Source organism: Antedon bifida, chromosome 9, assembly GCF_963402885.1.
Source record: "Antedon bifida chromosome 9, ecAntBifi1.1, whole genome shotgun sequence".
Classification (NCBI taxonomy): domain Eukaryota; kingdom Metazoa; phylum Echinodermata; class Crinoidea; order Comatulida; family Antedonidae; genus Antedon; species Antedon bifida.
Window position 1 is genome coordinate 2,715,456 of NC_136234.1, and position 26,647 is coordinate 2,742,102.

A 26,647-nucleotide genomic window follows, 5' to 3' on the forward strand; every position below is an offset into this window, starting at 1 on the left:
CTAGTATTCTTTTTCATTGCTCTATGGTAACATTAAATCATGTTAACAGATCAAGTAATTCTATGTTATGCCTCTAACAATAGTCTAGATTAGACAGAGCCAAATAAAGATTAATAGTACTTGACAGACAAATGCAAACTGTTAATGGAGTTAACCAAACACAGACTGTTTACATAAGCAGTACAGTAGTAGAAATATGCTAGTGATTAAATGAACGTCCAAGAGAGATTCTATATACTTATCTGTACTTGACCGCATTGTTATTGACTGTCCAGCTGTGCGTACACAACTATGGCCCCCTTATTATATTTTCTTCATTCCCTTCCCTCCTTGATTTCTATCACTTAAAACTGACCACAAATGTTCTATGTAAAATGCCTTCTGTCATTCATTCATTTTATTTTCAACATTTTTGTGTTATTTGTTGGACTTGCGTATAATAGTATTGTATCAAACAATGCTTCTTGTTTTGTGGCTACAGTATGTTGGTTATCTAAAGCTAGCCTTTTTGGTATTTCGCATATCGCACAGGTCAAATAGGGTCATCCTCGGGGCAGTCTGTAATCGAAGCAGATCATATGTTTTAATACCAGGAGAATCACAATCTGTCCAGGGCAGTTTTATTTTTGTAAATATTCAAAAAGTGCTAGTATAGTCCTTCCACACTACTGTATTCAAAGTGGAAATAGTGCTTTTGAATTTTCTCTTTTATCATATAAAAAAATTTAACATTTTGTATTATCAGTAGAACCCCTATTAATGGGACACCTTTTGGACCAAACCGTCCTTTTAATAAGGTTGTCCCCTGAATATAGGTTAGCCCTAGTGTTAAAACTTATATTGCTGTTTAATGGGGAAGTGTCCCTTTAATAATGGTGTCCCCTGAATAGATGTCTGTACAATACATTAAGAAAAGAGCTCTAACTAACCAAGTCTACACATGAATTGCAAGTTATAGATGTCCAAAATGTTATAAACCAGTTATTTAAAAGTCAGAGCATGTATACTTGCATCACAAACCATCTTGCCCTAATTTCAAACTAAATAGAGGTAGTGGAAAACATATATTAGGTAGCAAGATGGAACATGTTGTTAAAATAGTGTATTTGTTTTGTTTACTCAGTTAAGACAACTATATCGCATTACTTGTTCACAATCCTACAGTAATAATACAAACATAAACATAAGATACTCTCACTACATAAACAGAATGGAGAGAGAGATTTAGCATAAAGCTCTGTCTACACTATCAAACTAGTTTGACAAAGAAAGTGTGATGTGCCAAAATATGGTAGTGATATGCCCACATATGGTAGTGATATGACATCATCATGTCCATATATGGGCACATCACATTTTTTTGTCACAACTTTAATAGTGTAGATGAGGCTTAAGAGTTGGTATTTTAACGTAGGACCCTCAGTAGATAGGGTAGGTATTATACCATCACACCAACTAAACTGCTTTATAGGTGAACAAATGCAGTACAGTATTAGAATAGTTAACACATCCAGCCTTGTGGGGTGTTTTGCATTGAATTTTTTAAAACCTAATTCATCTACAACTTTCTCAGTTGCACATTGGGATGTTTCCACTAGAGGGCGCCATAGTTTTCTGTCTCATTGGCAGATAAGGTGTTCCAATAACATTTTTCGTTTGGTATTTGTCTCACACATTGTGGCAAAAGGTCTAATTGTTTGTTTATCCCGGTAAGCGGCACTACTAACACCATTTCTGGTTTGTGTATTCTTGTTTTGTTATGGATTTTGTGCCCTCTGTGTCAAATCATGTGTAACAAGAGTGCTCCATGTGTGCACCATGTATTTGAAAATGTTAAATACCATGTGCTACACTTTACTTAAGCCTTGTTACACCAGCCTAGCAATGCATAGGCCATCAACTACACGTCTCCATCTCACACTGTTCTGGGCAATTCCTTCCACCTCTGTCCAGTTGTAGCCAGCATCCTTCACCTCCGTATCTAGTTCTCTCCTCCATGTGTTCAACACACAACGCTATTTAAAAACTAGATTAGATTTTAGATATCATTTAATTTATAATGTCCCATTTTTATGTTTGAATATTACTGTAGAATCATGAAGAACGATCAGATGCCTAAAAATTAATTATGAAGAGCGTTCGTTGCTATGCAACCCTAAAACAAAGAGTAAACATAGAGAATGTGACTGCTTATGGACTTCAGCTGTTGAAATGTAAACATTATGTTTCTATCAACATTTTAGAGATGCATTGTCAACTAACAACACATGCAATACGAATGTCATCTCATGTCATCTTTTCTGCCTCAAAAGTTCAAATCTAAAATATATTACTGTATGTCATAGTTTCAGTTTCTACTTTGAGGTAAACACCCATTCCCAATTTAGGCTACTCAGCTGTAGAATACAGCAAAGAAGAAGATACAGGGTTATTTCAAAATTGATAAGATTAAATCAAATTCATAAATTGTTCTACATTAGCATTATTATTATTATTATTATAACAGCAGAATGTTTCAATTTTTTTAATTATTTTTTGTATCATGAAATGTAATAAAAAGATTTCTTACTAGCAGTTTAATGATCTGATTTTATTTTAAAGTTGCTATTAAGTTAGTTAGCAATAAACAGTTTTATTTCCAATTAAAGCAGTTTTGACCTCTGACAATGTGCACTTTTTTGTTCCTATTAGTGAGCAATCCACTTCACTCCATAGCTGCTACATAAATTAGGGGTCGGTGAATCGGAATGAATTTATAGAATCATTGCTCTAGAAAAAACTAATATCTATGTGACGTAGTGGACTAATTTATCACCATGTTCGCATAAAACGGCCATGAGACATAACTTTACACATAAAGTACAGAATCCACTTAAGTATAAAAACATTTGCAGAGACATCTGTACCAATTTCTTTGCCATAACTGGACTATACGATACAAGTACAATTAAACATGAATTATACATTTGGACACATTGTATGCAATAATGTACGTAATGTGTACATCATTCTAACATTTCGTTCCCGAAGACATACGATATACAGTATACCTATCATTATAGATATGTCATTTGTGGTAGATATGCATCTAATCTAAACAAAATATTCAACGAATATTGTTTTCGCTTCATAAAACATGACCTCTCTACGTGGAATATAATTGTAGCGACGGCTGATCTAATTATGCATGATTTTGACCCCATTGTTGGGCGAGATCTTTTCTCTGTTTTCGTGGCCGTTATAGAAAACTGAATTTTGAATATGAAAGGAATCTTTATTATGTATTTATTTAATACTATTTAAAAGAACACAAAGGCCAACATTACATAGATAATATCCCACAGGAAAATAATTCTATGCCTTGAATGTAACCCCATAATCCGGGGCCTGATTACTAGACATATTCGCCTTCCCCTTTGCCGCGTGATTGGCCAACGAGGCTAAACACTCAACCTTCGTCATGACCAAGAGCTTTTTTTGCAGCAAAGCTTGATAATTCACAATGGCTGACTTGGCCATTGTGCTTCAAAATCATGCCACGATTTTAACATCAAAATGTTTTTACATTTCAACATTCAAAGATTTCATGACAGTTGGTGGCATTAAATGTGTTATCAAAACATTTATTTGGGTCAGCGTATCATATCACCCTACACTTATCTATCACATCTGTCCATAGTGTTATCAATGTTAAAATCCTGCTGCTTAAATTCTACAACAACAGAGGCCCACTTTGGTTACTATTAAAGTCCGTTGACAAACAACGAAAACTTTCAATTTTCATGCGTGATAACGATCGGGGTGCTCTTATTTGCCAGTAGGTCATTGCGGATGAAAACATTTATCACCAGTTGTTGTACGGCGTCAGACATTTTAAAAATGTTATCCTATGACGTTTTTGACCTTGTCTTCTGGGTTACAAATCAATTGATTAATGAAATTGCACCTTATTCAAAGATCTTAAGATAAATTTTTAATAAATTATTCGATTCAAATGTGCAGTAGTCGTAATTGTGAGGTCATTGGAATCACTTGTTAATGATTTGTTGTAAGGACATATGTTCGGATTCTGTCGCCCGATCATTTTTCAACTTGAATTCCATGTATGTGAGTGTTTTCCAAGGTCTTGATAAGACTGGGGTACATTGATAAACCTCCGGTCATAAACAATATCCAGTGCCAAAACAAACCACTCTGTCAAATATTTTGAATTAAAACTTATTCAATAAAGAATTCCAATAACAATAAAATTAGTTACTTTAAGTTAATCCCCACCCATGTTTTATCATTTAAAAAGTACACCATCGGTTTGCGAACGTGATGCATCCTTGCATTCGAGCGTTTTTTTTTTATTGCTGGGAATGTGTTCGAATTTATAATCGTACGGTCGGCAAATTTATTTTTAAAGGACAGTGCCTGCATTTGACCTCGTCCCCATGGCATATTTCATGTTTCGAAAATACGATTTGACATAGACAATTCAAAAATCATAATTTGATTTTGTTCGCGTGTTGTCCTATTGCACGAGAAGTAGTTATTCATAAAGAAGATTCATGTCCGTTATATGAATATCAAGTATACGTTGCATTTCATTAAGATTTTCAAATTTAAATTGTACAGCGTCAGTTGCGCGATAATTTACCAAGTTAGACCTGTCGCCAATGCTAATAATAAAATTTATGAATACAAGGCGTTGTATGTATTACGCATGTCTACGAAAACAGAATCGCAGTTTTAATATTTTTTTGTTTGCTATTTTTTGTTTAATAAAATTATTATAACTACGTTTATAAATGAATCATTTTTTTCGCGGATATATTTTTAAGCCGATCATTATTCAATCTTAGATACAAATCGCATCAGTGACACTAGGGAGTGTAAGAAGTACGTTTTTGCGAAACGTGATTTTAGTCTACATTTGCGCATGCGAAGTTAAATAGGTGAAATCGAATTTAAATACTCCTGGTGGTCTTTCATTAATTGTTTGTTCTACAAAAATAGAATCTTTCAACCAAAGGACATTAGGCTTTATTGATTGTGTATATTCATATTTCATGTGAGCATTATCACTCATTCATAGCAAGTACCAAAAAAAGATATTTATTTCAATCAATTCCATAGGCCGGATAGTCTTTTTAAACAATTTTTAAAATTTAATAATTGAAGGTTAAATGAAATGATTTTCTGAAATTAATGTACTCATGCACCCTCTAACATTCTATTCAGACACGGGTAATGTTTTAATTAGGGGTTTTCCCTTCAAGAAGCATGCTGAGAGGAAACTAGGAAGATTACCTTTTTTTTTTTTGGTTTTTGTAGAACAACTCATTATTTATATTCTTGGATTTAACTTAAGTCACTTACATAATATACTTGTAAAGAGCATGTTTACAATTAATAAAATCTGGAAATGACATTGTAGCAATTGGTCAATTACCTGAAACAGACAGAAAAACCAATAAAAGAAATTCAACATTTCACAATCCTTGAAGGATGGTTAACAGTTCCCTTGTGAAATCTACGATTGCGAGGTTAGCTCCCCAAATCCTTTTTCACATTAACTGCTTTCGGTCCCGTCATTCATTTACGTAATTTCATATGAAGGTTCTAGATGCCGAGGGAGACGAAAGTCCCACGTTTGTTGGTCACGTTTTCTTTCGATGATTTACAGCATGAATTCATTTTATGCGTCCAAATAAGTCATGAAACAATGTCGCAGGGGAGAGTGTCTTGTTATCCGCAACCCTATTTGGGCTGACACATGTTTAGTACTATTTTTTCCTCCTTCTGAATTGGATTAATTGACCGATTTTGGTTCATTTTGTCCAGGCCTGTGCAATCTGCTACTAGCACTGGGAAATGCCATTCATGCAATAAAAACTATGACTGGCAAAATCATGACATTTTTTTTAAAGCATTGGAACTAGTGTAACCTAGTACTTTTCCTTTAAATGGTAAACAAAATTTGATGTAAAATTATGAAACATTTAAATTCTGACTTCAAATGAATGAAAAGGTTTTTTAATGTATGATATTTTGTTAGCTTTGCATCTTACTTAGATTAATTATATTTATTTTCAATGTTTACTTTCACTAACCAGTCTTAGTAAGAAAAAAAAAACAAATAGCATTTATTTAAATCTAGATGAAAAATTAAGTAGTTTAATTTTTAATATTAATTCTTAACTATAACATGTAGAGCATAGTTAATTGAAGCTTTACATAAATGAAATCTCATATTCATAAGACTTCATTTGATTTAAATGAAGCTTGATTTATTGATTGAAAAACCCCTTACAAACATTATTCTACAATGGCGTCGACGTCGGTCAGTTAGCCATGATTGTTGAAGGTATTGAAATTGTCAACTGTACAACAAGAGGCCGTAGACCAATCAGCAAGCAAGGAACCCAACGTAGAGGGTCAATGGAGATGACCTTTATACTTGGCACCCTTGGAGTTGTTAGGTTCTTTTCCCCCTCTCAGCCTTAATCAACATTGGCTAGCCGCTTTAAGCATCTCTACATGATTCTTTAGTCGTGCCTAAGGGTCTAGGTTTCTCTCGATTGTCAAGCCAATAAACGAAGGACATATATTTGGCTTCATATTTGTGTTTTAATCTCAAATTTAACTTGCAAATGATTTCCTTTGTGTTCTGTTCTTTTTTATTTAATATTTAATCGTTTCTTAATTTTAGTTGACTATAAAAGCATGCTTTTTAATGATATTTGCAGCATTCATTTAACAAAATACATAGACTTTAAATTATAGCTTTATATGCTTTTTTCATATTATATAACCATACAAATATGAATAAATATTAAAATATAAAGATTTATTTATGGTTTAGTGAATTAAATATGCAAAAGGTAAAAATTTTAATTAAACAACATTTTAGGAATTTGTCATTACATAATTGAAAGTAAACTACAGTATTATACAGTACTGTTTAATACTGTTCCAAACTTCTCCTTCAGAGAAAAACTAGCTTGTTCCCGAACCTAACCTTCTTCCTTCCCCTCAAAGTAAAAACATGAGACTTATTGTTGTAACAATATTGATATTTACCTGTAATACTGTACTGCATTGCTGAATATAAATATTATATTATATATGTATTATTGTTCTTATCCCAGTTCTTGTAAACTCCTCATTATTCCTATTGCTCTCGGCAATCTGTTCTCTTTGTGTATGCAGATGATTAAACATTGTTTTAAAGATTAATATACGAAATATGAAATCATAATTTTACATTATTTATGTTGATGACATTGACAATTTTTTAAATAATAAATGATTTATTTGGAAATATGTACATTTCTATTCTAGTATAAAACTTATTAAATGGAATCTGTTTATACAGGTCATGATTAAATGTTCATAGGAGGATGGGCTTGTACCCATAAATTAGTATGTCAATGGTATTTGTAATTTTCAAAATTTCCACTAAATATCAATTAATAATTGTTTTTGATTAGAATAAAAGAATCAAAATATTAAATGATTACATTTTTAAATTAATTACTTTATAATGCTTAGTCCCATAAAGATTTTACGATGATCAACCATCTAACTCTAGCAGTTCCAACTCCATTTTGTTTTTTATAATAGCTTTTAAAATTGTCCACATTAAATCAAATTCAAATTACAGCGAATAAAATGAATGTGTAAAATTTATACAGAATATTGACGTCTACATTCTCAATAAACACATACTGTATGGTAGACAATTAGGTTATATTACTATGTAGATCCAATAAGTTATAAATATAAAATGTAGCTAAATAAATAATGTCTCTTTCATTTTAAGTTAAGTTGATGTTAATCCCATGTGCAAATGTATTTAGGTTATTAGGCCTGTATAACAACATTTTTCCCCTTCGTCGTCGTCGTTTTCCTTTAAAGTCCAGGTCCAGTTAATATTCGTTGCATCTGTCATTGAACCCCACTATATGCTGCCCCCGATGTTGAACTTGCTTAGGGATTTTGTCTAGTACTATAAATGCAGCGTGACAGTGCAAAGTCAATGATGTAACATCATGTCCTAGATAAATGCTATGTGGTCACTTGTACTACAAAGTACAGTATGTTTCAGTAATTTACGATGTTTGCCATTAGCGTCTGTTCCATTTTGTGTCTGTTCTATTTTGTGTTGTGCCAACTAGGGCATGCCGGTCTTATTGGTCAGTGAACCGCTAAAATTAGGACAGGCGAAATGTGCTCCATTTTCTCTAACCACAGAGAATTTAATGTGATTATTTTATACATCATTTATAACATACATCCCAGATGGGGTTTGGCTGTTATCGACGTACATAAAAAGTTATGCTTTTTGTTGCCCGTTTGTAGGCTATGTCGGTTCCATTGGTCATGAAATAGGACAGCTTGCCCTACATTCATTAAAGCATTTTTACCAGAAACAATATAACAATGACCCAGATGTTGTAAACCATTTAATAAATTGAAATGTTATTTATTACTTTTCTAACTTTGGTAATTAGACCATGGCATGTCTTGGTCATTTCAATAAAACAGAATTAGGACAGACAAAATATGTTGTAATGTTAGGTATTAAACCTATTCAACCACAAAAGTAATGTAATTATAAATATATAACATAGCCTGTAAACTTCCATGTTTTTATTACATTTAAAATGTTCAACATGTATAACATATTAGTATTCTGTTAGGCTAAATACAGAATATAATTAATTTTTGTGAATGAATGAAAAAATAAAATAAAACTTAGTTTTCTTTTGACTTGTTATATTAATTACACTACAGTCTAATAATAAAATACTTTTCTATCAACTAGTTTCTTATTGGTCAAATGTTTTAACAGTTTGATTGGTCAGTTGAATTGACCACTTGACTGGTTTCAGTGCTAACACATTCCAATTGGTCAGTCAGCTTGTCTACTGATTGGCCAAGTACTTCTTAAGTTATGGTCAACTAAGTTGATTGGTTGACAGTTTGACCACTGCTATTGGTCAGTTTCACTAATGGATTTTCCAAGTGGTATATAATATCCATGCTGCTTTGGTTTGTTTTACTTAGTAGTTATATCAGATCTGGTTACATTAGAAAGAAATAGAGAGATTCTGAAAGACTTGTAGGCCTGTTATCTCCCTTAAGTACAATATAAACATTTCACCCATTGTTGTTTCCTGAGAAAATGGAATTGTGATTAACATGTATCATTATCCTCAAAATTTAAAGGAGAAGATTTTGATCTAGCTAAAATTATGGTTTTACTTTACATACCTTTAACCAACATTGTACCATAGCTTTGTACCAGGTACTACATGACCACATGTAAGAATGGTAATCATAAAATTATAAGTTTAAAATGTTACCATGTTCATCATTATTAATATAATTGCCTATAATAAATGTATTATGACAATTATCAAACTATCAACATTGTTTTGTTTATCTTTATCCCTAACATTGTCACCATTTTGAAACCATATGTTACATTTTAAATAATTTACTATAGGAAGGCCAGTCAAAACCCTCACAGATAATTTCTATGGATTAGACATAATTTATAGTCTTGGATATGTTACAGTTTACTGACCTAGGTAAACAGGAGGAGTGGCCAGGGCAAGTGGCCTGCTGGTTGGATGATGCCAATAGCAAGGGGCTAAGTGGTCCGCGAATGGACAACCCCAGTGACCTACACTAGGTAGGAGTGGCCAAGCTCTATTAAATACCATCTCTTTCCTCTAAAGAGGGTCAGTTTTTGAAAACTTGAATTAAGAATGTTTTCCTCCATTGAGCACGCTCACATGATTCAACAATATGTTCTAAGACTTTACGGTATGTAGATATTTTTTATTGGATATTGCAGTATTCTAGATTATTTTCAATTTCTTATGAAATTTGTTTAATTTATCTTAACTTATTATAAAACATGTGATGGTGGTACCTTATATTTTGTCAAAAGTTTTGTACTTTTTTAAAATTATTATTTGTTTAAAACTGTCCATAATTTATATTTATGTATTAAGTGCAAAATGATAGATAAATGGAGAATGAATCAAATCCCATTTTTTTAATGGGGTAAACCTACTGTACAGTCGCTGGTACTGTAGCTCCCAAAACACGAAGTTGAATTATACAATTACCTTTTTCAAATAACATTTTAAACGCATCTTCTGGTGGTAACAATTTTGTGTGTAAATGTAGATATGTTAGTGGTATACCAGTATAAATTAGATTTCATGTTTACAGGTATATATACCACAGTATCAATATCATTTAGTAACTTTATCAATTTATACTGTAATAATAATAATTTCATGTTTACAGGTATATATACCACAGTATCACTATCATTTAGTAACTTTATCAATTAATACTATAATAATAATACATTTTAATCCTTTAACCTTTGGATAGTTGTTACATTATTCATATTGTTACATATATATACATATTGTGTACATAAACGTTTTTTTCCAGTATACCATTTGTTTCCAAGAAGGAATACAACTTATTATTGAGAATGTCTTTAAGTTTCGATTGTTGTGTTACAATGTATTCTGGAGATGGTTGTCTCCTATTCCATTTGAGTTGGTTCTTAATTTACAGTACATCTAGATATTACCTTATTATTGTACAAGAATTCAGGTGTACAAATATCTATTTTAAAATGACTTAAAATTACCTCAAACTCAATGTTTCTTTAGTGTCATTAAACTTCTTATTCTTACATTTTTCTGATTTTTCAAGCATACATTATTATGATAATAGATAATAATTATTCTATCCCCTATCTCCCTATGATCCTAGATGGATAATATCAAATTATTCTGCCAAGCTTGGGCGGCATATCAAAAGCTTCTGAATTGATTTTTTTTTGTCTGATTTTATCAATAGATATGCTCTAATAGCACAACATCTAGGGAGAATTTTAATTCTCCCTAGATGTTGAGTAAGTCTTAAAAAACTCAACGTGAACAGAGTCAATATTAGTATCTCAATATGAATATTTTATATATTCATTAATATTTTTTTATTATTTATATTTCATTTTTAAATTTCATTTTTTTATTTCTATGCATGTCTAAAATATTGAAAAAAATATATATTTTAAAATTCAAGTTATCTTTATTGTGTTTTCAAAAACAGTTATAAAAACAATATTGGTTGCTGGTTATAAAACAGAATACCAATAAAAACATTTAAAGATGTATTGTCCCCCTAAAAAAATATTTTTTTAAATTTTTTTTTTTGAATATGTTATTTTAATGTCACATAATAGTTATTCACTCTCACAAAAAATTGGGTCTGAAAAAAATTTATTTACCTGAGAAAAATGTAATTTAAAGCAAAAAATGGTCAAATTGTCTGGAAGACAATAAGTTTTTGGGTAATTTAACTGTTTATTTTGTCTTTTTATAGGTGAAATAATTTTTTTCCCCCGTTTTTTTTCTTATGGAAGTGAACAACTTCATTAAAACTGCAAAATGGCCTATTCAAAGTCCGATTTTAAAAATCTTTATTTTTCATGATTTTGGGGGACAATACATCTTTAAAAAGTTCAAGGTATATAAAAAAAATATATAGAAAAATAATATAAAAAATCAAGTAAAAAACATTATTTTGAAGAAATGTATTATATTATTTTATTATAATTTGTAATATATGTATCTATGTATTTATCCAGTGGGGATAAACAATTATTAAAACTGTTTTTTAAAATTCACTACTTTGATTGTTCACATACTGTACACTACAATTCTACATTTCTTCAATCAAACATTGTTCTCTTCATCTCATTCATGTTTTCAAGTTTCTTTTTTTTTAATATCATATTTTCTGATAGTCCATTTAATTTGTTCATACAGTAAATGGGTTTTACTCATTCTAGAATGAGTTCCCATTCCCTTTGACCATTTCTACATCCATCACAAATCATTCTCCGTGTCTCGCAAATACATTTTGCCTAAAAGCATATCACCATCATCCATAGTATCATGAACACGCTAATCTTCAGGTTAAAATGGTCAGAAGCAAAAGTAAATGTAACCTAATTTAAGTTTTTTTTTAATACTGACATGATTTGAAAGTGTTCTGTTTGTCTTTGACCAAACACGCATAAAACCTACACCAATTACAGTATCTAGTTGGTATTTTAGAGGGTCACCCAGTTGATCATCATACATCATCTCTAGTTTTATTCTCTGTCAATCTTTCTCTTTTCATGGTGTTAACGTCACTTTTTTTCTGATAGGTGATTAGTTTTAAGAACAAAATATGTAGATGAATGGTTTGAAAGATAAACTTGTTGACCTTCTAAGTTGTTCTCATAGTTTTTGCTGAATGATTTCTTCTAGTTTTCAGTGAAAACGGGCAATGCTAGACTTATTTAAAGATTTAAGTTGATTTTGACATAACAACATTGCAAAATATGACATATAAAAAAAACAGTTTAAATAGATTAACTCTAAAATATCTAAATAAAGTGAAGTTGTTAATTAGAAATTTAACGTGATTTGTGAAACTTTGAGACCTTGAGTTTGCCATACATTGATATTCATGCTTTGACAATATAGCAATTTGTTATGTATTGTGTGGAGTAGGATGATTTTAATTGATAGTGCATTTAAATTACTTTTCATGGAATTAAAAATTTACATAATTTGATTATAAAAACTATATTTTGAATATAATAAAAAGATTGCCAAATTATTCTGATGAAGTATCATGAAGTAGATTTATTTATTCATTCATTTTTTAAGGGTAATTTAATTAAGTCTGGGGTATGCAATAAATCCCAGTAGTCTAGAAACCAAATTCTGATCTGGGAAACCTATTTCAATTTTTGATAATATAATGAGTTTTTAAATTTAAAAATTAATGTAATATAAATTTTGTAATAACATTGTTGTTTGTGTAAACGCCTGAGTTTTTCCAGGATATCTGGAAGTAGGCACAAGTTAAAATATTCCCACAATATTTATTAGTGATTTTCAAAAATTGTCCTACTGTATCTAGGCCTAGTAGGTTTAATAATCTATGTAGTCATTTAGTGTAGCAAAATAATGTTTTGATCCATACTTTTTCATTAAAACATTTGCTATGACTTTCAATTAGGAAATTTAAATTATTCAAATACATGAATGGAGTAACTGATGGGGGAAATGTGGGCAAAGCGTATTTGATACTTCATGTAGCCATTGGGAATAAAAAGCATTATAATGGGTTATTTGTGACGATCGCCGATAGATTAGTTCCCTGCGGCCATCTGGCCGCATTTCTAAAAATATACTCTGAATTAGCTCATTAGGTTAACATACAAAGAGAAACCATGAGGTTTGAGAAATGAATTCGCGGATGGTAAAGTAAAATATTACAATCAAAGACAAAGGGGAAAAGCCGTAGAGTAAAGCGGTCATAATTTAGGCCAACAATTATAAAAGCCGACCAGGGCAGGATTAACTTTGAGTGACCTTGTAAAAGTACAATGTCTGGCTATTGTTTATTATTCCAGGCTCAGTTTCAAGGTACTTATTAATCCAATATTATCTCTGTAAAATCAATATATAGCATTGATGATTTTTTATGCTTATGTTCTTTTGTAATTCTGTCTTTTATGTTGAAGTGCTTTCTTTGAATTACCCCTTGAGTGATTATGTTTCATATTCATAAGAAATGTTGTTTACAAACATCTTTTTATTACTCATAATTCAAATATGTAATTAATCTGTGGTGTGATAATCTTAAGACCACACATATTTGTATTCTGGCACTCTGTATCTAAACAGCCTTGTATTACAAGATCAGCCGGACACACAGACAAACTGAACATTTTATTTGAATACTCCATCCAATTTGCCGATTTGTTCTTATTCTCTTTTTATACTGGACCAATCATGTGCCTTAGTGATCCATATTGATTGCCAATATCTTACAACCAATTCTACTGGACATACAGACAAACTACACCTTTTATTCTGACATGCCATCCATCTAGGCAATGAAAAAGTATCATTAACAATAGAATGTCAAGTTGATTGATTGAAAGGTACACCTAATGGGAGGTGGAGTAAGATCAACTCTATTGTAATTCTCGCCTACTACCCACCAACCAATATTGCATTTTGTAGATTTTAAAAACACTCTATTTCATCAGTTTCTGTCACCCTAGGATATACAAACCCCTGTCGCTTAAATACATCTCAGAATACCCTGATTTCAAATATTTTTCATCAACAAAGTGGTAGGTATAATGTGTACCTGTCAAGGCAGCATTTCTATGGTCAGGTTGTGACAAGTCTTTGTTAAATGTTATTACTTTTGACGATGCTTTTTCTCGTAAAAGCAAATGGTCATAAGATCGAGGAATAAAACTGCTGAAGCAAATAATGAAGTTTATAAGTATTTACGTTGAAAGCTTGCAAAATAACTACTTGAATAGGATGTTGATATGAGACAACTGAGGGCTGTTTTACTGCATTAACTGTGCTCCCATGTTTCGGTCAAAACAGTAATGACCGTCATTTTGCTATAATAAACTGTAAAATCTAACTATTTAAATTGCTTCTTTACAATGTTCATATTTTAAAACAACCTTGACATCATTTTATAAATTCTTTCTTTTATAATTACAAAGTTATCAAGAACAACACGTATTAATTTTAATAAAAATCAAAATTATTTTTTAATATAATTTATTCAAAATGGTGGTAAAGATACTCTTTGTTTTGAATTGTTACATTAGGTACGTAGTTTAATAAAGTTAATGAAAGCAATTTCCCAGACCTTGAGAGAGAACAAACCTGCTTCTTAATTAAATTATAACGTAATATTATATTTGATTAAAATACTTTTGTTTCTGTTTGCTAATAGTGATAGATTAAACATAACAAATAATTTGAAGTTAAGTTTCACCCAGTATATTCAAAATACCAATCTATATGCAAAACAAAGATGGGGGAAAATTACTATTCAAATTTATAGAGATCGGCGTTGCACGTTACGGTATCTCCTGTGTATTTACCACTGTATGCGTTCCCGAAGTTCACCCAGGGGATGTAATATTTCATCATCACAATTTAACAGTATCAACAAACATTGATAAATATACATAGATATTTTCTAAACTAATTTTATTTGCATTTTGGTGGTGCTACGAAAACGATAAAAGTAAATTAATGGTAAATTCAATATCATGTTATAGCACCCTCATGAGAAGATAGTTCGTTAAGAATCTCCACGTGCATTGTAAAGAAATTAGATATTCAAACTAAATAAATTGTTTAAGTAATAAAGAGCTAAAAACTAAACTACCAGTTAAATAATCATGGTCATTCATTCCTCGCTTTTTTTTGGGGGGTATTACCTGATAAATGTTTCGGACAAAGTTTTAAAGTCAAGTGGACTAGCACTACAAACTAGACATAATATTGGCACAGGTTCAAGGCACTCTTTGACCATTGTTCTAGTGGTAGTACAATTCTTCTCACATAATTAAGGACTTGAAACTGGAGGTCCAGCGCACATCTGGCTTGTGTGCACCTAAAAGAAGCCAGTGCATCTTTCGGAAAGAGCAGTGTTCTTGTCCATTGTCAGCCCCTGTCGTTTATCACTGTGTTGTGGGATAAAAGGAATTATTGAAAAAATAATAATTTTAAGATACAGTACACACTGCTGGTCAACAATGTTAAAAACTTGACTATTATGGAACGCATTTCTTAGTTAGATATTTTATGTAAGTCTATAGCATCTCCACCCCCTCTAGTGGCCCATATTGAATGTAAGCAATGCTGGTCATCATTCGCATCTCCGCCCCCTCTAGTGGCCCGTATTGTAAGCAATGCTGGTCATCATTCGCATCTCCACCCCCTCTAGTGGCCCGTATTGTAAGCAATGCTGGTCATCATTCGCATCTCCACCCCCTCTAGTGGCCCGTATTGTAAGCAATGCTGGTCATCAGTCGCATCTCCACACCTTCTTGTGGCCTGTATTGTAAGCAATGCTGGCCATCATTCTCATCTCCACCCCCTCTTGTGGCCCGTATTCTAAGCAATGCTGGTCATCATTTTCATCTCCACCCCCTCTAGTGGCCCGTATTCTAAGCAATGCTGGTCAAACAAATCTGAAACTCTGATGACTAATTTGATTTCAATGTTACCCTTGGATATACTCTATAATTAGGTCCTTATTGATGTAATCTACAAGAAAGCTATATGCAAATACTTGATTGAGAACTTCCTTCTAAAAGAAATCCCCACTTTACAACCCATTCACATTGTCAGTAGCAGTTTCTAAAATACATTTTAAAATAGACTAATGCTTTGTAATGGACATGTAAGGTCAGAGAATTTTATATTTAATATCATTAAATATTAAATTAAAGGATTTAGTAAAAAGTACTTGTTAGAGATAAAGTGTTGAAAGATGAAGTTATTTAAAACAGATGCAGCTGTGTCCACACATGTTTTAAAAAAAAGTATCCTGCAATGTATTGGAGAAAAGTCCAGTTTATTAGCACAAAATGATATCAAATTCTTTTAGGTAGGAAGGAAGGTTTCAAGGTTTTCAACAAACCGCATCTTTTCCAGAGGTGCCCTTTTCAAACATGAGACTAGCAGAAATATACGGTGATGGTAAATTGGCCACCTGTAAAACTCCTGACAAGGGCTTGCACAATTTCTAATACAAATTGTAATAATTGTGTACTGTATGATTTTTAAACTAATTTATTTGGTTTCTATTTTGTTTGCACAGATGGAATAAACAAGTTTTATGTCATTTATTAGAACTTGCAAAAAAAACTTCTAATCACATCTGACATTATTTGAACAAAGCAGAAAATCCACTAGGCAACTTATGTTATATCATCAAAGTAGAATATTCATTACAAACATTATGGGCAGATAGTTCAGATGTGAATAAAAATGTAATCATATAGGGTAATGAAAGCAGCCTGTTGGACACGCTGCCTCTGATCTAATACGAGCTGCACTCTAGGCGTCAAAGAATACGATTCACCGTGATCTATTTATGCGTATGTCACGCTCTCACTTTGTCTCGCTCTATAAAACATTCTTGATAATGTTGCTTTGATATGCTTTTAAAAAGGTAGAAAATTTGAAAATCGTTCAGGCGTTACTCCAGATCAATTTCAAATTATTAAGAGTATGATATATTTCTACAACATAAGTTTAAAGCCGAAGGGACATACATAATCTTGATTCCAAAAGATCAGAGGACAGTTTGACCTCTTACTGTTTAGTTAATTACGCTGAATATTCCTTTTAAAAAATTATCAAGATTATACCTATAATCATTGTGATTTTAAATTACCTAGGCATATTACCTTTTTTGAATTACTCTTATATTTAAATTTTGTATATGAAAGATTCAATATGGTTTTATTCATTATTTATTTATTTTATTTTTAAAACAAAGAAAGAACCACAGAAACACAAGACTCAGAAACAGTTATTTGATGAAATAAAGGAAAACTGAAATTTAAAATGTCGTTTTGGAGATGAGCCTGAACTAAATTATTATAAAATAAACTTAATTTACTAATATGACCTATTGAACACTAAAGAAAATTAAAGATGTATTGTCCTCCTGAAAAATATTTTTGATTTTTGTTGAATATGCCATTTTAATGTCGCATAATATTAATAGTTATTGACTTCGACCAAAAATTGGATCGAAAAAAAATGTATTTACCTGTAAAAACTGGAATTTAAAGCAAAAAATGGTCAAATTGGCTGCCAGCCAATGGGTTTTTCGTTTTAATTTATTATGTTTTGTTATTAGTGAAAACATGTTTTTTTTTCCTACAGAAGTGAATAACTTTATTAAAACTACAAATAACCTATTCAAAGTCTGATTTAATTATCTTAATTTTTCATGTTTTTGGGGGACAATATATCTTTAAATCTACTGTACCAAAGGGAACACATAGAATATTATTGTTTTATTGAGTAGTATTGTCCAACAAACATAGGGAAGTAGAAACAGTATACCCTCACATCTGTAGACAGTAAAATATGTAGTGCCATGTGTATGTCTATTGCACTTTATCTATGAGTTCTTTAATAATCAATTATGGATAATTGATTTTTACTACTTTTAACATCCGTCTTTGAAGTCTTTAATTATGCTAGATGTTTGGCGTTAAAACTCACTCATATAAACTTAATATTTTACAATTTAGCATTTTAGAACCCAATAAAAGTTTCATGAAACTTTGAAATCTTTTATAGATTAATTAGCTGTTGATAGCATTTGTATGTCTCCTCTGTCATCTATTGAACTTTATTCCACTTTTTAGTAGTAGATAATGACTCTTCTTTCTGCTTATGTGTCTATCCTTGTTGTCCGCTTTGCTTACATTTTTTTATTGTGAAAGAATTAATAAATTGAATTGCATTACGAATTATTTAGAAATTTTACAAAAGAAGAATTAGTTGGTACTTATCTACACCGAGTTTGTACTTATCTAGACACAGAGTTTAGTTGGTACTTATCTAGACACAGAGTTTAGTTGGTACTTATCTACACCGAGTTTGTACTTATCTAGACACAGAGTTTAGTTGGCACTTATCTACACAGAGTTTAGTTGGCACTTATATAAAGCATTGGAACTCATCCACACAATAAAGAAATAACTAATTAAATAGAATACATTTTATTGTTAAATAATATTTTTTTTTTAAATAGTGTAGTTTGATTTATTGCAGATTGATAATAAATATGACATTTACTGTGACCTAATATACATTTATTAAATAATAAAGCATTTTATTATGAGACGTTTGTTATGATATTTGGCATTAACTACTTTATCTTGGAGTCTTTCACTTTATTGCACCATGGAGAAATAATGCCAAGGTTTGGTGATCACTTAAAACTTAATAAAAAAAACTAATATGTGTATTAAATGTTATAATTACCCAGTGCTCCGCTACAGGTTTAGGTTGGTTGGTACATCCTACACAAGGGTTTTGGCTTAAGATCTTTAACCCACCCAATTTAAAAAATAGCATCCAATCTTAACTTATCCACACACAGTTGGTACTTATCCACACACAGTTGGTACTTATCCACACACAGTTGGTACTTATATAGTTGATACTTACTGTATGCGAACAGTTAGTTTTTACTTTATTATCCACACACAGTTTGTACTTTTTATCCACACATACAGCAGTCGGTACTTATTTACAGTGTTTTTGGTACTTATCCACAAGCAGTTGGTATACACATTAGATACTATATTTAATCCATTTAATGTTGATAGTCTTCTGATGTAAATTGTAAATTTACATCAGTAGGGCATTATGTGATTTCAAGTAAAATATTGTCACAAAACATCAATTTTTGGTACAGTTGGTACTTATTCATACACATTAGATACTATATTTAATCCATTCATTGGTTGACAAAATTTAAAATTAAAAAGTTTATACAACTGTTGATAGTCTTCTGTAAATGATGAATGCCCTGTTTACCATTCAGAAAGACTTTTTATCACTTCTCAGTAGGGCATTGTATAATTCTAAGTAAAATATTGTCACAAAATAACAAAACATCACTGTTCCTTTATAACTAAGTTCTTACATAACTAAATTACTGTAATGTTAACTTTCTGTTATTGGCATTGTTTGTCAATTAAAGCATTTCTTGACTAATCTAGTTAAGGTTTAATACAATGAAATGAAACACTTCCTAGAAGGCATCCTAATAATCTACTTTTCCCATTGTAATTTCTGTATTCCAATTCATCTCTGAGAGAATGAATTGTTTAAACAAAAGTTAAAGATGTATTGTCCCCCTGAAAAATAATTTTTTTTGTTGGATATGCCATTTTAATGTCACCTAATAGTTATTCACTTTGACCAAAAATTGGATTGGGAAAAAAATAATTTACCTGAAAAAAACTGTAATTTAAAGCAAAAAATAGTCAAATTGGCTTCCAACCAATGGGTTTTTGGTTGAATTTAACCGTTTATTTTGTCATATCATAAGTGAAAACATTCTTTTTTTTCAGGGTTTTTGTTTTCTACGGAAGTGATTAACTTTGTTAAAACTACAAAATGGCTATTAAAAATCTGATTTTATTAATCTTCATTTTTTAAGTTTCTGGGGGACAATACATCTTTGATTAATAATGTAGTAATAATTGAAGGAAAAAAAAGTTTAAAAACCTTTTGTTTTATTATTTAGAACACGTAATAAATTGTGAGTGGACAATTAGACCAATTGCAGATGGTGAAACAAGTTCATTGTCACATTAAACATTTTCCCATGTGACTATTTAATTGATTGGAAAAGTTTCTAGCATTCTGAAGGACGCTTGATCATTATTTGGTTACCCAGTTTATTCTGAGTTATGGCGCCGTAAATGTCCTGTTCCAGTGGCCTAACTATGGCACACTGAAGTGAGATATTTTCATTAAATGCTGTGCTTTTCACCAAAATAATGTCCCTTCATTATTAGTGGAAGTGGTTTCCTTAGCCTAAGTGGTATTGGTGTTGTTCAGCCATTGCACATGGCTCTTGGACAATTTGTAGGCTGAAATTACAAATGATATTTGTACAATATGTAAAGTATGGATATAATAATAAAACAATATTTACTGAAATAATAAACAATGATATGAATGATATAATTAAATATATTAAAGGGTGCATATTAATCAATATGTCATTTTTGCTGGCATTGGTATACAAAGTTATATTTATACTGAAAATATAATGAAACTTAAAACAACTTTTGAAGAAAACTATTAATATCTCTGGATCTAAAGTATTAGGGACCAAATAATTTGTTGAATTTTTCTATGTAATGTCAAAAAACATTTGCTTACAATCAGTTGTTTGTTTTTTAATTAAATATTATATAAGAAATAAACTTTGTTTCTCAAATGAAATTTACAGTATATTAGATAGATGGCATAAACAGTGATTGTGACTTCTACTACTACTATACAAGATTGGTTGTACTGTATTTAATATTATTTTTATTTTTAAGTACAGTATGTTACCAAATGTTTAAAAATGTGCACATTCCTCAATGTTACATCTCAATGTGAGCAATGAAATCTATATAGACATTCCATAATGTCTGTTTTTGGTGTTGCTATCGATGTTGATAGAATCTATACCGTGAAAGTCGTGGCCTACTTGTCAGCCTTATAAAATTATAAACCGGACAGGTACGTCTGGGTTAACACAGCATGTAGCACTATGTAATACATTATGTATCTAGGCCAGCTAACATGCATTAATGGATACCACAGTGACATGCATGTCATAAAATGCTCCCCCTGCTGTACATTTTGGCCTCACTCGAATCTCCGCGGATGTTCTTATTATTATCGGTATCAGATGGACAGATTCGATTACCGACGCTTTGACGTGTTGTCTCAGTCCGTACTTGACCTTTGCCTGTTTACCGTCTTTGCCATCAGCCAATTCTCCCGAACCAATTTATCGCATAATAGGCCGAAGTAGGGTGTTTTCAATTTCACCTTGCGGTGTGGTATCGCATATTAAAATACTCAATAATTAAATAACGGTCAGACTCTTATTGGCCATACATGTTTTATTACCGCAGGTATTTTTAAAAATAAACAAAAAATATAAAATATTTAATTTTTACTCTACAGGTACGATTAATTTACTATGATTTTTGGCAGTTAGTTGTTATTCTTGTGAAAATATTGTTATATTGTACTTGGAGCTATAGGCTTCCAACTGAGTGTTAACTCGCCGTTCTCTACCTTTCCCTAATTATGCTTTTTCTCGCTATGAAATTTCTCCCCCTCGGGTCACACCCATTTTTATTTTGTTAAAATATCATGCACAAGAAACAGATTATCCAACCACATTTTGTTCTAATAATGAAACATACAGGGAATGAAAGTATATAATAATATTAAAATGATTTACAAAATAGACATAATAGGGGTATGTTATACTAAACTCTATTGTAATATACTTTGTACATTTTTTCCATCAAAGATTATTTTAAGAAGAGCCAATTTGATTGAAAAAAAGAAACTGGAAACCTATATTCATTTTTCACTTAAAGATGTATTGTCCCCATAGAAAAAAAAATGTTGAATATGCCATTTTAATGTCACATATTCACTTTGACCAAAAAGTGGATTTTAAAACTAATTATTTACCTGATAAATAAGAGAGAAATAGCCAACCAGCCAACCCGGAAGTATTCATTCATTTCCCCCTTTTTTGTTTTGGATAGTACATTCATATGTGTTTTTCGTTAAAATTTACTGTTTTTTGGTGTTTTTTTAAATTTAATATTTTATTTTTTTTTTTAGCAAAATTGAACTTTATGGAAATAGCCTACAGTATTCAAAGTTTGGTTTTATTTATTTTTATGTTTTTGGGAGACAATAGGCCCACATCTTTAAAAAAAAAGGATTTATTCAGTAAGGAAAAATAGTTTCCTTTATTCTTCTTTAAGGAAAGCATTATATATAGTATCTTGATGTTATTGAGCATGTAGACACCAGTCAGTAATAATGTATGCCATACTACTGTAGAAGCAATGTTCTTAAAAATTTGCACCAATATAACATACTACTTAGATACACATTTTTGATTAGAAGACTCTGTATTTATAAAGCATAGACATAGTAATAATAATAATAATCATATGTGCTTTATTTTGGCAATTAATATATTTAAGTTCCCTAAAACATCATGAACAATACATTAACCAATAATACTTCTTAGGTACACAGAATATACACAAGAAATCTATTAGTGGGAATATACTGCTTTATTTAGCTGCACGCCGTAGTTTGTGTATGTATATTTAAATTTATGTGCAGCAGCCAATAGTGAATGTAAGTTGAATTTTAATGGCCTGTTTTTGGAGCTAGGTGCAGGTGGTACTGATAAGTTCATTCTCATTTTCAAAGCTGTGTATTCTTTTAACCTTTCAACATGGTTTTTCTATTGCAATATAGACAGGTGGAGAAATATCTATTAACAGGTAGGAAAAGAGTAACATTTACTAATCTAATCTGTAAAACAAATTAAGGTTCATAAGAGTATGTAAGAGACATTGGTATATTGATTTAGGTAATTTTTATTTCTTCGGTATCTCTAGTCTTATATAATTTATTAACAGGCTTTAATACCATTCTCTTAATTGTTTAATGTTTGGATAAATAAAACTATGTTCAAATGTTATCTGGATTTTCTAATAAAATATATTTGTATTTATTTTAGAAGCTTTAAATTTGTTATGGTTTAATTATACATTTTGCTCATGATTGAACAAAATAAAATATGGTGGTGTTGGGTAAACCAACTAATTAATTTAAACATGTTCACAAAATATCATAGATGAAAATGAACTATGGTGTTTTGGTCGAATCTCTAATTAAAGGTGTGAAAATTGAATGGAGCTCACAGAATATCATTTAAAAAAAAATGGGGTGATGTCTAATTGATTGAAGGTGTTGAATGAGTTTAGAACATAGAACATGTTCACAGAATATGAGGACTGTCCGGTGGCAATACAGGAAACTGGATGGTATTACAAGGTAATGCTTTAAAATCACGATAAACACATACAGATAGGTCAAGGCCTTAATCACAGACCTTATTTACATTTCCGTATTTGAGGTCTTTTAAAAATTGATATACAACGTTGAAACATTATATATGGCCATTGTCCGTGGACGATGTTAATCGGAGCATAAACCCACCTTTTAGTCGCATCGGTTTCTTTTCAATAGGCGCTATTGATCTTGCCTTGTTAGAAGGTTAATCCTGTTCATGATGTCTAGCAAAAATATTATTTTCCCCTAGATGTTAACTGGACTTATTATAACAAGCGCATACAGTATATATTTGTAATGAAATTAAATCGGTTTACTTTCAAATGGTACCACCCTGGTTTCAAATATTTTTCTAAAAATTGCTTAGTGAACCTTAAGAATTTTATAATTATTTTTAATATGGAACATATAGCGTATAAAAAATATTTATTTAGGTGCAATAATTGTATTTCTAAAAATGTTGAATGTCATCAGCGCCATTTTATTTGGGTGTGGCCCTTGGGTGTGTCATACTTTTTCTGCTATAATGATCAAGAATTATTTACAACTTAAAGTGCGTCACCACATGTACAACAAACTTTACACATTTTAAAGATTTTATATTCAATTTTCAAAATGTTGTAGGCGTAGGATTTTCATCTAACAAAATAGGATTTACAGTCGGATTAAATAAGATTTTGGAGAATTTTTTTCAAAATCCACTATGTTATACATATCTACATGTATATCCTTATATTATATATTAATGAGATACAGTAACATTATTCCATTTTTAAATAACTGATCCAGATGCTCATATTTGTTCATAATTATACAGTACATGGATTAATTTAATTCATACATACTACTGTATATCATCGGCACCTATGGCATTTAATAGAATTATGTATGATGTTTATTGTTAGAATATTTAGGTTAAGTATGTACTTATTTTTCATAAAGTAAATATGTTACATTGAAGGTTCTATACTGTAAATACAAAATGTGACTTATTGATTTCATTAACAGATCATGATAACATTTAATTAGAAAAAAAAAATGTATTGATCGATCATTTAATTTTTAAGAAAGTTGATATTGGTAAAGACTTGTACCTGATCTTTAAGACTTAGTACCTGATCTTAATAACTGTACTTACTGTAGAACTCAATCTTAATAACTGCACTTAGTACCTGATTTTAATACTTAGTACTTTATATTATGAGAAGGTACATGCAATAACCATATTTTGAAGTAAAGGGTAAGTTGAATCTTTGAATTGCTAAAAAGAAAAGATGTTGCTGCAATGTTGGACCCAGAAAAGGCTGCCACCAATCAATTGTATGGCAGCAGTATTCTGTGCTGATCGTTGGTCTTCGTTCAATTATTTTTTTTACTTTTACTTTTGAACTTTGAATTCTTCTCAGATCCCAAAACCTTCTTTCTATTTTTGTTTTTAAAAAATGTAAATTTTGAAATAATTAGTTTTGGGTGCAGGAAAAAAATGTCCTGCCACAGTTGTACTCATTTTTAAACTATTTTATTCGTCTTCCAATTACAGAAGAAAGTAACACTGCAGATGAACCGTTGGAAGGAGATGAAGCACCAAAAAGTGACCTAATAACATGTGGTATATGTCAACAAGACTTTGAACTCGGTGATATTGTTAAGTTCATTGAGCATAAACGAAAATGTCCACAAAGAAACGTAATTGGAACCAACCATAAGGACACGCAAGATGACCCGGGCGGAAAATCAATGGTGCAAAGAGCGCAAAAAACGAAAATCATCACGAACATTAAGAGACAAGAACGCGGAAACTCGGCATGGGAATCACAGATTAGTAATGTAACAACAGGAATTAAAAGCCATGAAGTACCTGCTGATGTTGATAAGAAAGGTATGGTGTTGTAGATAATTATGTTGCAAGATTGTAATGGTCAAACAAACCATTCTGTCATTGACACCAAAAAATACAACCTATTTAATCTAAGTTCATTATGATATGCATGAAGATTTCAGGGGCGGATCAAGGGGAGTGCTAGGGTTAGGTAAAATGAAATTATCTATTGTTTTATTGTGGATCCGCACTGTTGTTATTATATTTGAGGGCAGTGTACTGCTAAAGTTTTCTTGAAAAAGAAAACATTACTACTTAAGTCAAACACCCTTCAATGAATCATGCTAATTACAAATTTTCTAAACAAATATTTTGGGTTTCAGAGGTTTTTCACCTCATTTTAATGATGTGTATTACGGAAGGACTTCTATGTAAAGTGCAAATGCCCTAAACAATTCTATACGTTTTCTTAATCATGACCTTCGACCTGAAGTAAATATAAATGCGGCGTTGACAATATTATGCGGTAGTCAAGTGGGAATTAACTATTCATGCCGAATAAAGAAATTATAATATATATATAGTTAATGATCAATCTTGCAGTCACCTCGCTAGAGTAACAATGTGCTTAATCAAGAAAAACGTCCCTGACACTCAAGTTTCTGGGATTTCTAATTTCATCAACCTATTTAACAATGAAATAATCACCTGGAAATGTGCCGGGCAGGAATCTGTAGCTTGGCATTAGTTTATGACATTGGTGAAATCAGCATGATACCATATCCACTACAAATGGATTTTATTGGATAACGTGAGAGCCCTTTGAAAATGTACCACCTAGCTAGCATATAGTTCATACCATGTCCCACTTTTAGAATGTTTGGCGTATTAATGTTTTCCAAAGGTGTGCATTCGCACAAATTCATCTCTTTAAACACTCTATTACCGTTCTATTTCTACAAATTCATTCAGTTTCGTTTTAAATCTTATATCTGGTTTTCATCAAGAAAATGCAAAATTAGAAATCGTATCAGAAATAGTAAATTTTTTTTAATGATGTCTGGTTCCAATTATCCATAAAATATCCTTGTAAAGATTTATGTTACCAAATTTACTCGCTTGAACAAATGTCATTGGAATGGTTTCATTTTGGGTTATGACATTTCGTTTGTCATTAGATACTATGAACTATCAAAATTCCACCTTATCAATTTTACAGACATGTGGTTACGCTCAACAATTAATGTAA

General features: G+C 31.0%; 1 protein-coding gene across 2 annotated transcripts in view; it reads left to right on the top strand.

The window, feature by feature from the left end:
- The window catches only part of LOC144851846 (BCL11 transcription factor A-like), a 74,939-nt gene that overhangs the window by 40,182 nt on the left and 8,110 nt on the right, over nucleotides 1-26,647 (top strand). Inside the window, exons 1-2 of one of the 2 annotated variants that reach the window (XM_078709490.1) lie at nucleotides 22,833-23,005; nucleotides 25,120-25,458. In XM_078709490.1, coding sequence (XP_078565616.1) covers nucleotides 22,957-23,005; nucleotides 25,120-25,458 — 388 coding nt within the window. In that variant the 5' untranslated portion in view covers nucleotides 22,833-22,956. Of the gene's footprint in view, nucleotides 1-22,832; nucleotides 23,006-25,119; nucleotides 25,459-26,647 lie in introns of those variants that run through there. The other variant, XM_078709489.1, reaches the window with a different exon arrangement.